Source organism: Myiozetetes cayanensis, unplaced genomic scaffold (assembly GCF_022539395.1).
Source record: "Myiozetetes cayanensis isolate MyiCay16 unplaced genomic scaffold, myiCay2020 scf3, whole genome shotgun sequence".
Taxonomy (NCBI): Eukaryota; Metazoa; Chordata; class Aves; order Passeriformes; family Tyrannidae; genus Myiozetetes; species Myiozetetes cayanensis.
In genome coordinates this window covers 68566932-68579412 of record NW_026087521.1, presented here as the reverse complement: position 1 = coordinate 68579412, position 12481 = coordinate 68566932, and the positions used below count along the sequence as shown (strand labels likewise).

The 12481-nt window shown below is 41.6% G+C and overlaps 1 protein-coding gene across 6 annotated transcripts in view; it reads right to left on the bottom strand.

The window, feature by feature from the left end:
* PHF21B (PHD finger protein 21B) overlaps nt 1-12481 on the bottom strand; it is a 146705-nt gene that overhangs the window by 5689 nt on the left and 128535 nt on the right. For all 6 annotated transcript variants that reach the window (XM_050323303.1, XM_050323304.1, XM_050323305.1 and 3 more), the window contains 5 exons: nt 8464-8540; nt 5787-5841; nt 2222-2244; nt 746-904; nt 15-90 (listed from right to left, as the gene is read on the bottom strand). In XM_050323303.1, the coding sequence (XP_050179260.1) occupies nt 15-90; nt 746-904; nt 2222-2244; nt 5787-5841; nt 8464-8540 (390 nt within the window). The remainder of the gene's footprint in view (nt 1-14; nt 91-745; nt 905-2221; nt 2245-5786; nt 5842-8463; nt 8541-12481) is intronic.

Genomic DNA, 12481 nt, shown 5'->3' with positions numbered 1-12481 from the left:
GTGTTAATCCCTACCTGTTTTATGAGTAACATAGGAGTGAACAATAGCCAGAGTTCCAGTCCATGGCACGTTGTCATCTTTCTTTAACACCTATAAGCCCAGGAAACAGTGAAAATTTAGGACTCCACAAAGACACACGTTCATATTTTTCTTCCTCCAGCCTTACAGCTCTGCAGGACCAGATCTTGGGTCCTTGTCTCAGAACACTACAGTGATCTCAAAGCTGAACATAGAGAACTCTAAGGCACAGAATCTACACTTTAGTGACACTTTAGTGTTTTAGTAATTGTTTTCTTGCTAGTGAAATCAGCATTATTCACAGCAACTAGACAGATTAGCATTTCTGCCACACTGTGATCAACAGTTATGTGTAAGTAACATGATTTAAAGAAAATGAAGTGTTCTCACAGCTTTCAGACCCACTGGTGAACTCCTTCTGACACTGCCTCCCTCATCTCCAAGGTTTACAGTCCTTGTCAGGCAGTGCTGGTGGTGTTATTGTAAAGGAAAAATTGTAAAGCCAAAAGAATTGAAGGGACATTTTAATGTGATTACAGGCACACTAAGTCTAGGATGATGAAAATACCAGAAATAAATACTACAAGCTGTACTAAAAGCCTCTCAGTAGTTCTGTAGCTAATGCAGTCCCCTAAGCTGGGACCATGGGTTAGATTAGTTTAGCGGTACACAAATTGGAGGTTTCTCCATTTTCCCTCCTTGGCATGCCATGCTCCAAGTATCTCACCTTCTGTTGGCACTTTGGGCAGACCCAGACCCCCTTGGGGGCAGTTTTGAGGGGTGGGTCCAAGCAGTTGAGGTGATACGCTCTGGGACAGGTGCCACAGGGCTGCAAGTTCACTCCACGCTTGCAAGCAGTGCAGTGCTCATCGTGGTGGATCTCATTCTGCAAGAGAAGAAGGGTGGCTGGGTAAGCTCAGTCCTTGAGAATTTCTCTCTGTACAGCACCCCAAGCCTCTACAGCAGCAGACAGGCTCCTTCAAACACAGAATCTAATTGTCAAAGGGACCCTGACCTCTGCAGAAGAGAGAAATAATGTATGATAACAACTAATACAAACAAACAAACCAAAGAGCCAGAAACAAGTTCCATAAATTGAAAGAGAAACATAAAACACAACTAATCAAACACAGGAGGGAGTTGACTGATGTAGCCAGTTTGTGACATGGGAATTATTGCACTTTTTTTTTGCCAGTGTGTCACTCCAACACATGAATCTCTGTATCTCTGTTCTGAAGCATGGGACCAAGTTAACGTGGGGACCACTTGTCCTTCAACTCCAAAGCAGAAAGGAACAAGCAAGAAAAGGGTTCTTTTCTTGGGGAAAAGGCACAGTTCCACATTTCATGCCCATTGCCTCAAAGAGCAGCTGGGGAAAGCACAGCCTGGGGCTCCATACCCTCCTTGTGAACTGCTCTGGAGGCCTCCTCTCTTCTCCCTGGCACTAATTGTTCTCAGACTTGCTCTGACAACCTTTCTCCAACAAGACTTGATTAGTGCTTTGTCTGAAGCAATACATAAAATGAACTAAGACTCATCAACAAAGTTACAATGTCATGTAGTAAATTGCTATGCTAATCTGGTGGCAACGTTAATTACTCTTTGTATAATTAAGTGCATTTTAATAAAGGAGATACTGATTTTGAAACTCTCATGTCTTTTGAGTCATTATAAAAACCCCTAAATTTCCTACTGGTTTTCCAGGAAGGAGAATAATAATTTTGTATGCTTGTTAATTCCAAAAGCATATTTTCATTTTTAGGAATATTAATTATGTTTCATAATAGTTTTAGTCAGGCTTCTGTCTTAAATTCTAACTCAGACCTGTAAAAAAAACCAAAAACTCTCCAAAATAGAACTCTTTAAAAACTCCCAAAATCTTAATTTTAACCTCAAGGTAGAGAGATTAAATCTATACAAACTAGAATGGTTACTCATTTTTTCTTAAAATTTTCATTAAACCCACAAATCTGGACTAGCAATTTCTCAATCAGTGGATTCTACAAAAGGATTAAACTCAAGGCTTGCATATAAAAGAGTTCATCTCTGAAATTCTAGCTTAGCAGACCAAAGGTTCAGTTAAGTGGGACAAGAGAACACCAAAATTTGGTACCTTGGAAGAGACTACAATAAACAGAAGCAAGCACTGAATTACACAGTGATGAGAAAGACACTGCTAATACACAAACTTCACTGCACATACCTTCCAGAATGGATCCTCATTTGCTAGCATATAAAAGAAGGGCAGAGAACAGATTAGTGGCAAATACATTGCTGGAGTGACTGCTAGTCCTCAGCTAGGGGAGCAATTTTAGTCAGGCTGTGACACAGGAGACCAGGACATTGCCAAAGTTAACACGGGCAGGAAAGAATGCAACAGTAAGCAGTGGAATTATTAGCATTTGAGATTTAAAAATGTGCATTGCAGGGATCCCATGTCCAGAGGTCGGGTGCTAAAAGGTCACAGTATGAGGAGCACATTCCATTTCAAATTTTCACACAGTTTCACCCAGAACTCTTCTCCACAGTAGTCAAAAAGTGTTCCTTCTGGACCTGAGCCTGCTGAGTGATGAGCAGTGTGGCCCTGAAGCAGCAAGGCAGTTAACATGGAGTATGAAATGGGTGCCTCTGACTTACCATTAAATACATGTTTAAATGTTCAGCTGATTCATGGCCAAAATGGTCCAAAATGTGGGAGTGAGCCTGATGGTATCATCAGCTCTTCCTCATCAAACTACTCCCCCCTAAAAGGCCAGTGACCTTTTGATGAACTGAGTCTGTAGTGATTGCATTCGCAGCCTGTTATGAGCAAAAACCACCAGAGCCCACTGGAAACCAGGCCAAGCCTTTCATAAAAAAAATATTGGTGGAATTCATCACGCTTCGGTCCAAAAATAAAAAAAGCTGGAACACGTTAAGAGCTTTGTGGAAACCGCACAGCAGGTTGCAATTTTTGCCGCTAATTTCACACAATCATGGATTCAGAGAATATCCTGAGCTGGAAGGGACCCACAAGGATTATCCAGTTCAACCCCTGGCCCTGCACAGACACTCCAACAATCCCACCATGTCCCTGAGAGCATTGTCCAAACGCTCCCGGAGCTCTGGCAGCCTTGGGGCTGTGCCCACTGCCCTGGGGAGCCTGTTCAGTGCCAACCACCCTCTGAGGGAAGAATCTTTTCCTGAGATCCAACCTAACCCTGCCCTGATACAGCCCTTCCCTGGGTCCTTGCATAAGCCTGGTGCACACTGTCCCAGTGACTAACACCTGATGGAGAGGCCTTTCTTTGACTAAAGTGAAGAAAACAAACTGATATTTCCCTCCTTCTGTCCTTCTTCAGCTCCCTCTCTGATCCCAGTGGGAATATGCCTGCCCCAGTGTGATCCCTCATACCAGACCAACCTGGGAGTCATCTTCATGTTTATATTTAACAGCCTTTGATAGATTTTTTTTTCCCCTTCCATAAATTTATCTACTTTCCTCAAGAATTGTAGAACACTTTGGCAAAGAGTTCCATAAATAATCACAGACCAATAAAATCTGTAGATGTCACTTCATATCCACAAATACACACACAAAGGGCCACCATGATATGACACCACGATTACTCAGGGGATATAAATGTTATTCAGATAAACAGAGGCTTGATAATTGAAGAGTCTTTTCTACAAATGATACATGTCAGGGGACATGACCTCATTTCAGGTAAGACATTTTCAGACAAATGAATTCTGATTAATTGACATTTTGATCAAAATTTACAAGAATTGTTCTCTTCTGCATTTCCAGAAATGACAGTTGTTTCCTGGACATCACGGGGATTTTTTACCTAGTTTGTTTATTTGTCTTTCCAGCTCACTTTTGTTACAAAGTTTTAAACTTTTTAAAATATGTCCACTTCTGCCTTTGAGTTGATGAAAAATTAAACTAAAGGTAATGTTTTTAAAAAGCACGTTATAAGAGAAGGGGCAGCCATCTCTGAACTGAAGGTGGAGAACTGCCTGGGACAGCATCTGTCTGCAGTTCAGAGCTTGCACAGCATCCAGCGTGGTGCACATGGCTAAAAACACCCTGCAGACATGGGGAATTCTGCTACAAAGAAGTGCAGCTTCAAATTCTCAGAATATGCAGAATCCCAGCAGAGATTCTGCATCCTGGAAAAACCAAAGATACAGGACTACAAAGAGGAATTAACAATTAAGGACAGGGAGTGCTGATTTCCAGGCAGCTCTGAGACAGGTGCATCACTGGAGCTCTGACACTTGTCTACTTCCTTGCAAATAAAATGGGAATCACGTGGTGGAAAGAAGGTCAGAGATTTCAAACCCCAACTTAAACAAAACCCACTCAGGGGCTCCAGCATGGCTTGCCAACATTGCCATCCTCTCCTGGTTTTTCACGTTTTTACATGGGTAAAACAAGTGCTATGAAAAGACAAATAATAAATTACAATTTTAATTTTGAAGATAAAACTAAGCCAGGAATAATGTTCTTTCCACTGGGGCTCACATGAGCCTGGGCTCCTGCTAAGAGGGATGTCATCAGAGCTGTTTACTGTGTAATAACCTCTCCTGTCCTCTGAGACCCCACACATTAGAGGCATATGGTAAGTAGGGCAAGTGTCTGCATCTGGCACGGGAAGTTTTGAAGGGAGGGAGAAGCACTGCTGCATTTCACTCAGGGCTCCTGTGGTGCAGGAATTCAAGGCAGGGCCACAGAGGTGAATCTCAAGCACTGAACGTGACACCTGACAGGGATGCCAAGCAAAACACTGAAAACCAGCCAAAACTTCAAGTCTTAATTATAATTACCTCTGTAAATGCTCCTATTACTGAAACAATATTTCACTTAGAAAAAGGTCTGCCTTCCCTTCCCTCTAATGCACCACAGTAGAGTTAAGTTATAAAGGCAAAACAAGGGCAAGGGCAGAATCACATTTCTTTACTGGCTTTCTCTCCTCTACTGAAATGCAACTCAGGCTTCTTTTTTTCTTCCTTAAAATACTACCTGGCCTTGCCTGAAGAATTAAACTGCACTCAATGTCCTCTGTGTTTCATCTCCCAACTCTTTGCCTTCTCTATGCTGCACATTTTTCCTGGAATGGGTTTCTTCCCACGAGCTCATCATGAGCATCCCCAAATGGCTCCTCTGAGTTGTTAATTCTCAAGGCTTCTACACTGAAATTTTCAGAATCTGAAGTTCTTATAAATGCAAGATTGGAAGGTATCTTCAAGGTCATCAAATCTAGATTTACAACTCCAGCTCTTGAAATCCGAAAAACTACGGGGTTTTCTGTCCCTCTTTTTAAAGCAAAAGATATGGGAAATTTCTGGCCCTTGAGGATGGGCAGCAGTTCCTTAAAGCTGGCGAAAAGAGTCAAATGAAAAGCCCAAAACAGTAACTATATTTTACACCCTTATTTTTCAATATATATTTTTAAGGACTTGGGGTTGGCAACATTGCCAGTCAGTTCTGAAGTCAGAACTTCAGTCAGTTCTCTCACTACGTGGTGCTCACAATACCAGAAATCAGATTTTCCTCTGATTACAGAGCCTTTGGATCCATTTCTACACAACTGTGACCTTTAGCCTTATCCTTCAATTGTTTTTGCAGGAAAACCATCTATTTTCCATCCACACTAAAAAGTGCAGGGACCTTACACAAAGTAATGCCCTCTGGTATCCTGGCAGTAAACCAGATGAAATCCTACTAATAAACATGTAACATGTCATTAGAATAGCAGTAGATTCATTTAAAATGTGCTTACCTCTTGTCGAGAGGAACAAGGGGTTATTCAAATAATTCGACGCAAGGCGTTTCCGCTACAAGGGGAGAGAAACCAACCACAGTGTCACTGCAAAGGCCTCTGGTTGTCTTACATTTCACATGAACCATCTCCATGGGCTTCCCTCATACCTAACCAGCTCTCCAAAAGCTACTTAGACTGGCCAATGAGACAGTCAAACAAACAGCTGCACGATTCACCTTCCCAGCGAGTTCTTCACAGAGCAGTTGGATGTGGATTAAATGAGAAATATGAATTGCAAATGTTATTGATGGGGCTTCAGGATATAAGGGGGAGAAACAGTGTAATAAATTGTTGCTGTGACATGATATCTTTATCTGAATACACAGAAATGGTGATGGACTTCCCACCTGAAGGAAAATCGTCTTTACCTTTGTGACACCTGCCTACAGTTCAGAGGAACACACTGAGATTGCAGGCAGTGTTTGTAAGCAAAACATTTCCCTTTCAGAAGTGAACGTGCACGATCTCGAGGAGCTGACAGTGATCTCAATCTGCTGAGGTCACCAAAGTTACAAACAGAGGCCACTGCAAACCTGGCTGAGATGTTTAACTCATCAGATGGCACGAGCGGCTGCTCTATAGTAAACCAGGCTTCATTAACAGTCTGTACAACCCCTAATTGTCTCTCTGAGCCATCCAATACTTGTACAACAGGACTGGGAACAGCACCACTTCCCTCCATTAGATGTTGTTAGATTCTGCTTGGAGGAAAAATTAGAGGGGTTTTGCTAATAAATGATTTATTCTGTAGTGAGTAAACGGTTCTCTTCTACATGGGTGCCTGCCAGTCTGTTAATGAATTTTGAATAGATGTTTCTTTCTTCAAAAAAATTAACAAGCCTGAAACTTTACCCTTTCCTATGGAAAAATAAAAAAAAGGCTACTTGAGGGTAGGGAAATAGAATGGTATCTCATTTTTTCTAGGAACAAAGCTTTGAAAGGAAAAACCACAAAATTCAAGGGAAGACATAAGACCACGATCCCATTTTTGCAATCAAGGAAGTCAGCACTACTGCAGATGCTGAGCTCCTGCCGTTCTGAGGGGTGTTGGCAAATAAAAAGTCTAATTTATATGCAATTTCAATTTAAACAATCATGAATTAAAGATCATTCAGTAGACTAAATTAAACTGCTCCAAAATGCCTGGAATGCCACAAATACCTCAACTCACTGATTAGCAAATCAATCTGAGCAGCTAATTGATCAGAGAAAAACCATCTGCCTCCATTTTACTGGGATGGCATTCCCCATGGTCAGTCCTTAATGACAGCTCCTAATGAGGACACAGCTGATCAGCCACAGGACTCCTCCACAGACACTCCTTCCTCCACGCCATCCTTCACTTCAGGACATGCCTTTGAGAACAGATACAACGAGAAGTATGAACTAGGGGTGCAGCAGACCTGCTCCATCTTCTCTTCCACCTCTGCCCCAAGATAACTGAGTTTCTCACAAACGCCCATCAGGCTGCAGCCACAAAACTCTGCTGCAAGTATTTTCAAAATTCCATCAGGACAAAAAGGTCTAAGGCACTTCAAATTTAATGCCAGCAAGGCTGAGTTCCTACTGTGTTAAATACTGGGTGAGTGGACATCAGTATTGGCATTGAAGAGAAGAGTTGAGTTCTGAAGAATTCAAGTGCTACTCTGGAGTATAAAAATCTCCAATACTTTCAAAAAAAGTGACTAAGCAGCTTGACTACAGAAAGGGGTTTCTTCTTGGCCTCATCTGTCTGCTGTCTGCAACAAAGGCAGAAATCTGAAATGTTGGCATACCAAAAACTCTGCATGGCTCGTACCTAAACAAAATAAAATCACTTTCTTTAGGCTTAAAGAACTCAGAACACAGAGAAATCCTGCTTAAACGGAGAGCTGGCTGCAACTGAGTTTAATTTCAGTGGGAAGTTCAAACAGCAACCCCAAACTGTGCTGAAATTTTAAGGGTGAAATTTTAATTAGCTGAATAAATGTATATAAGTCAGTTCAGAAACAAAAAAAACTTTCAGAAAAAGTTAAGCCTATTTATATGCTGCTTTTACACCAGGTTTGCAATCCAATATTATGCAGGACCAAATTCTGATGCTACTACAAATGTAACAGTGTAAGTGTAACAGACAACAGATATTATCCAGAACACTTTTATTTTTAATTATGCATTATTATATTTATTATGCAGGCTTCTATGCCCCCTGCAGAGCACACTGATTCCTAAACCAACACATCCCTTTTATGAATGTCACTAATAAAAAAAGTGAAGTTCTCCATTTATTATTTGGCACACAGGAAAAGAGAAGTAGCAGTGCAAGTTTGAACATAGTGCAGCACTTCTGTTCTTCAGTTCTGACCTAAAGGGACTGCCTTCGTGGGTGAAAGAGTAATTAGGTCCCACATTAATTTAGTCCTTTTGGCCTTTATTAAAACTAAGATGAATTCTAGTTTGAAGCAAGTGGTGGTGTTGGGGTGAAAACCTGTTGCTTAGCTACTGAGATGAGATCTTTTCTTTCCTTTCCACATCAATATCTCTTTGCAAGTAACTCTGTGGTTCTGCATTCATATATATTTTTGTAATAACAATCACTTAGAGCTTTTATTGACATGAAATAGAGCTGTGGCAAAAAAAGTGAATGATAAAGTACCTCTGTTTCCAAGAGTCCACTGTAGGCTGGATTCGCTGTGCTTCTTCTCTTTCTTTCCTGACGCTTGCTCTGGATTTCTGTAACCATGGAAAGAAACATGAATTGTGGATTTCTCATTCATCAGGGGAAAATGCAGATCTAACTTGTTAAGCAAGATGCTCTTACCCTCAACCCCTTGGGCTTTTGTGTTCAGTTTCAGTTTCTAAAGTATAATTGGGCGGCATCAGCATTGATATTTGCTGCAGTTCAAGGTTTGACATTAATAAGGTTTTCCTTGTGAGATTCAGAACACGGGCATTTTTTATTTTTTCCTTCCTTCAAGGTGGACTTCTGCTGCCCTACAAGATTTTTATTATGAACACTTCAGACACATATTCAGCAAGCATCATCAGAGAGCTGTCAAAGTACTCTGGATGTCTGCTATTAACAAAAAGGAAGCGTTTAAAGCAATTAAGCCTTGTAATTCCCATCATATGAAAGCAGAGAGATCCTTTTTAAATTCAATTTACATTACTTTTCCTCTGTGGAGGTTGGAGGAAGCATGGTTGGCATGGCATGGCTAGATTCAGTTCTAACTAGAACGTGATAATTCGTCCACATAAAAACATACAACTTTATAATCCTGAGCATGCTAATTGTTATGGGCTGTACATGTATCTGTGCCACTGCAAACAGCAGCACAACCATGGGCTCTTTAGACTGCAGCCCTGGTCAGACAAGGATAAAACACAGATGAACTCCCTTCTAGTAAATGGTAACACCTATTCAGGGCAGCACGTGCTGAGGACAGTGTTTAGCAACCATCAGCCACGTGCATTCCTCTGTAAACAGACACAGAAACAGGGAGCAGATTACTCAACCACAGAAATCTGCAGGTTTAACGCTATTTTTATCTGAGCTGGGATTCCATTTACATTACATGGAATTTCTTTCTCCAGCTCTTGACGTCAGTTCAGAACAGTGAGATTTATTACAAATGTATCTTGTAGAGCCCGATATTTTGATAATGAAGAGCAGGAATACTTTAGCAAGGAGAGCCCCTCAGCATCCATCCCATGACTTGAAGTGTGTGCTCTATTCCAAAATATTTCCTATGTGAATATTGTAAGTTTAGACTCCGTGCTGAGGTGCCAGAGGGATCTCGTTGGTCTAAATGTCCCCACAATAGTGGGGACTCTGTTCTGTCTTGCCCTAAGTAAATCTCAGAAGGAGAGGGACTGGCAGCAGCCAGTCCTTCAGCCCAGAGGCCCAGGAACACGCCCAACAGCAACTCAGGACACCATCTGGTTATGTAGAAGGTCTGACATCTTTCCTCAGTGTCTGAGCTAAAGGGGTCTATCTCAGAACATCCTCAGCACCAGAACATGGCCTTTGGGATATGGAGCTCGTTCTGTAATCCTACAGTAACACAGTCCAGCTTTCAGCATGGTTATGATCCATGGGAATTGGATTCCCAACACTTTGTTCTGGTTTCCAGGCACCCTTTCCAAATGCTGACCATTCCCATGTACCACTTTCAGCATTGCTACAGTAAAGGGTATCAGTGTTGTCAGCCATGTCTTGGACACTTGGTCACTGCACGTGAAGATCTTGTCTGCATAACAGTTCTGTCCCACTGCAAAAGTCTTTCCTATGAAATGCTCATCTGTCTATGCTGAAATCTCCATCCCGAAGCTTCCAGACTCTGACAGCCTCTGAAGGGATCAGGCCTCAGTGGCAGCAGGGTGAGTGTTAGACACAGATCCAGCAGCCCGTCAGAGCCACCAGAAGAGAGATGGTTGTTCCTGATGTCAGTGTTCTTGTAAGGGAAATGCTCTCAAGGCCCAAAGGTAACAGGTCACAGCAGAGGAACCACGTGCCTTGGTGCTGCAAAAAGCAGAGGGAGTGGCCCTCTGCTGACTCTTTGGTCTCAGCAGTGTGAGCTGGAGCTGCTGTTCCTGCAGCTCAGTAACCCAGGTACCTGCTCAGTGAATCCAGGGCTTGCAGCATCTCAGCACCCCCATGGCAGCCTAGGGAAACAGCTGGAGATGGGGCAGCCCAGGCTTTGTCTTCCAGAAATTATCTCAGGGATACAGCATTGTGACTTTTCACCAGCCCAGAAAAAGAAACAAAGAACTGGACACAGCTCTCTGTGCATACAGCTGGGCCAAGAGCCCTGTGAGAGGACTGTGAGGGGTCTGTAGCTCTCTGCCCTTCTCGGTCCCAAGGCAAAGAGACAGTTTCTTTGGTACATGCTCTTACCAAGGCAACAGAAATATCTGGTGGAGTGTGAATCACACACATGGCAGAGAGCTGGAATGTAGCTCTGGGAGAGGCACTGCCACGGGACAGAGATAAAAGGTGGCTGGGGGGGAGAGGAACAGCAGTGGGAATAGATGGAAAGAGAGAGAGAGAGAGAGAGGAAGGAATTGAAACAGCTCGAGATGTACCACCCTATGCAGCCATCAGGGAGTGAGAGCATGGTGTCAGCACTTTATTTATGGAAACTGAACAGAAATATCCATGTATTTATGTACATCTAGGAGTGGGTCTGTCAACAATCACACCTAGGCAGAACAAAAGCATACACTGGTGTAGTATATTTTGTTACTTGTCACTTCTGCTAAAAACTATTGTGTACCTTCCAAATAGGATGTAATAAAGTCAAATTTAATTTGCTATAACTGATTAAATCATAAACATGCCAGTAACCTAGATGGAAATATTTCATGTTTTTTCTTTTGCTATGGTAAACCGATACATGCATTTTTAGAACAACCTGAACTAAAGGTCCTTCTTTAAAAGTTTTGCTTTCTACCTTTTTTTTTTTTACACAGTGGTAATGCTAAGAGGTATTCTAATAGCCTAGAGAAAGAGATTCAATATATTCCAGCCATGCACTGCATCACAGAATTGAGCTACCTCATTCTTCAGTTTATTAATTTAAAAAACAGAACGCAAGCAGAAAAAAAATAAATTAAACTGTAATACATTTGACAAAGATGAATAAATTTTCAGATTGCTTTATATTAGAGGCCAAACTTCAATGGGTTGCTGCCTTCATCAATAAACACTCTGCATGGTCATTCCATGAGGCCTGTGATGGCAATTTATCTCAAGGGAAAGCTGCACCTTGCAGACTGTCAGTCAGCGGAAGCTGCTGAGTTCATTTACTGGGAAAGGCCTCAGAAGATGCCTCACACTCGGGCTCTGCAGAACAGAGCTCTTTTCCCAGTCAGGGAATGCTCCTCTGGCTGTTACGCAGATGGAGAAATCCATACACAAGTGGATCACAGCCCTTCACCACGACATTAATGAATAAAAGGAAGAAAAGCAGCAGCACTGTGAGTTAATGATACTGAGTGAATAAGCTTTTAATGACCCAATCTTGATAGAGTTTAATTCCAAAAATGTGAAATTGAGAAATGCATTAGAAGTATTAATATAAACTGAACTGTGTAATGACCACTTCTTCCTGATAAATAGCAACGGCTGATAACCATAAACATGACATAGCACTAAAATAATAACCTTTAGCATGTGAAAGCTATAAGGGCATTTCTGACAGTCATAATCACCAATTCTCATGAAGAAATACCCTTTCCATAGCAAATAGCTCTTTGTTGGAGCCATTTATTTAATGCTAGCAGGAATATAAAAAGTGAATTTGTCTGCAGGAATTGATTCTGCGGGATGAGTGTTGCAGCAGTTTGGTTCAAAATGTGCATGTCCACACTTAGTGTAGAACAAACAGAGCAGAGCAGTACTTGGCATTTTGAAAACAAGCATTAAATTCACACAAACAATTTATCAGTTCCAATAAAATCAAAGGGTGAAGAATTATTCAAAATGAAGTCCTCTCTCTTCTAAGCATAATTTGCAATTCAGCATAATTTCAAATGTTGTCCCATTTTCCTTAGACAAAGAAAACAAGAACCAGCCATCATTTGCACTTTTTGGATTATAAATCTTCTCCAAAAATTGCTGTAGCTTTTTGATTTCCATTTCAATCCATTACCATTAAGGGATTAAAAATGCC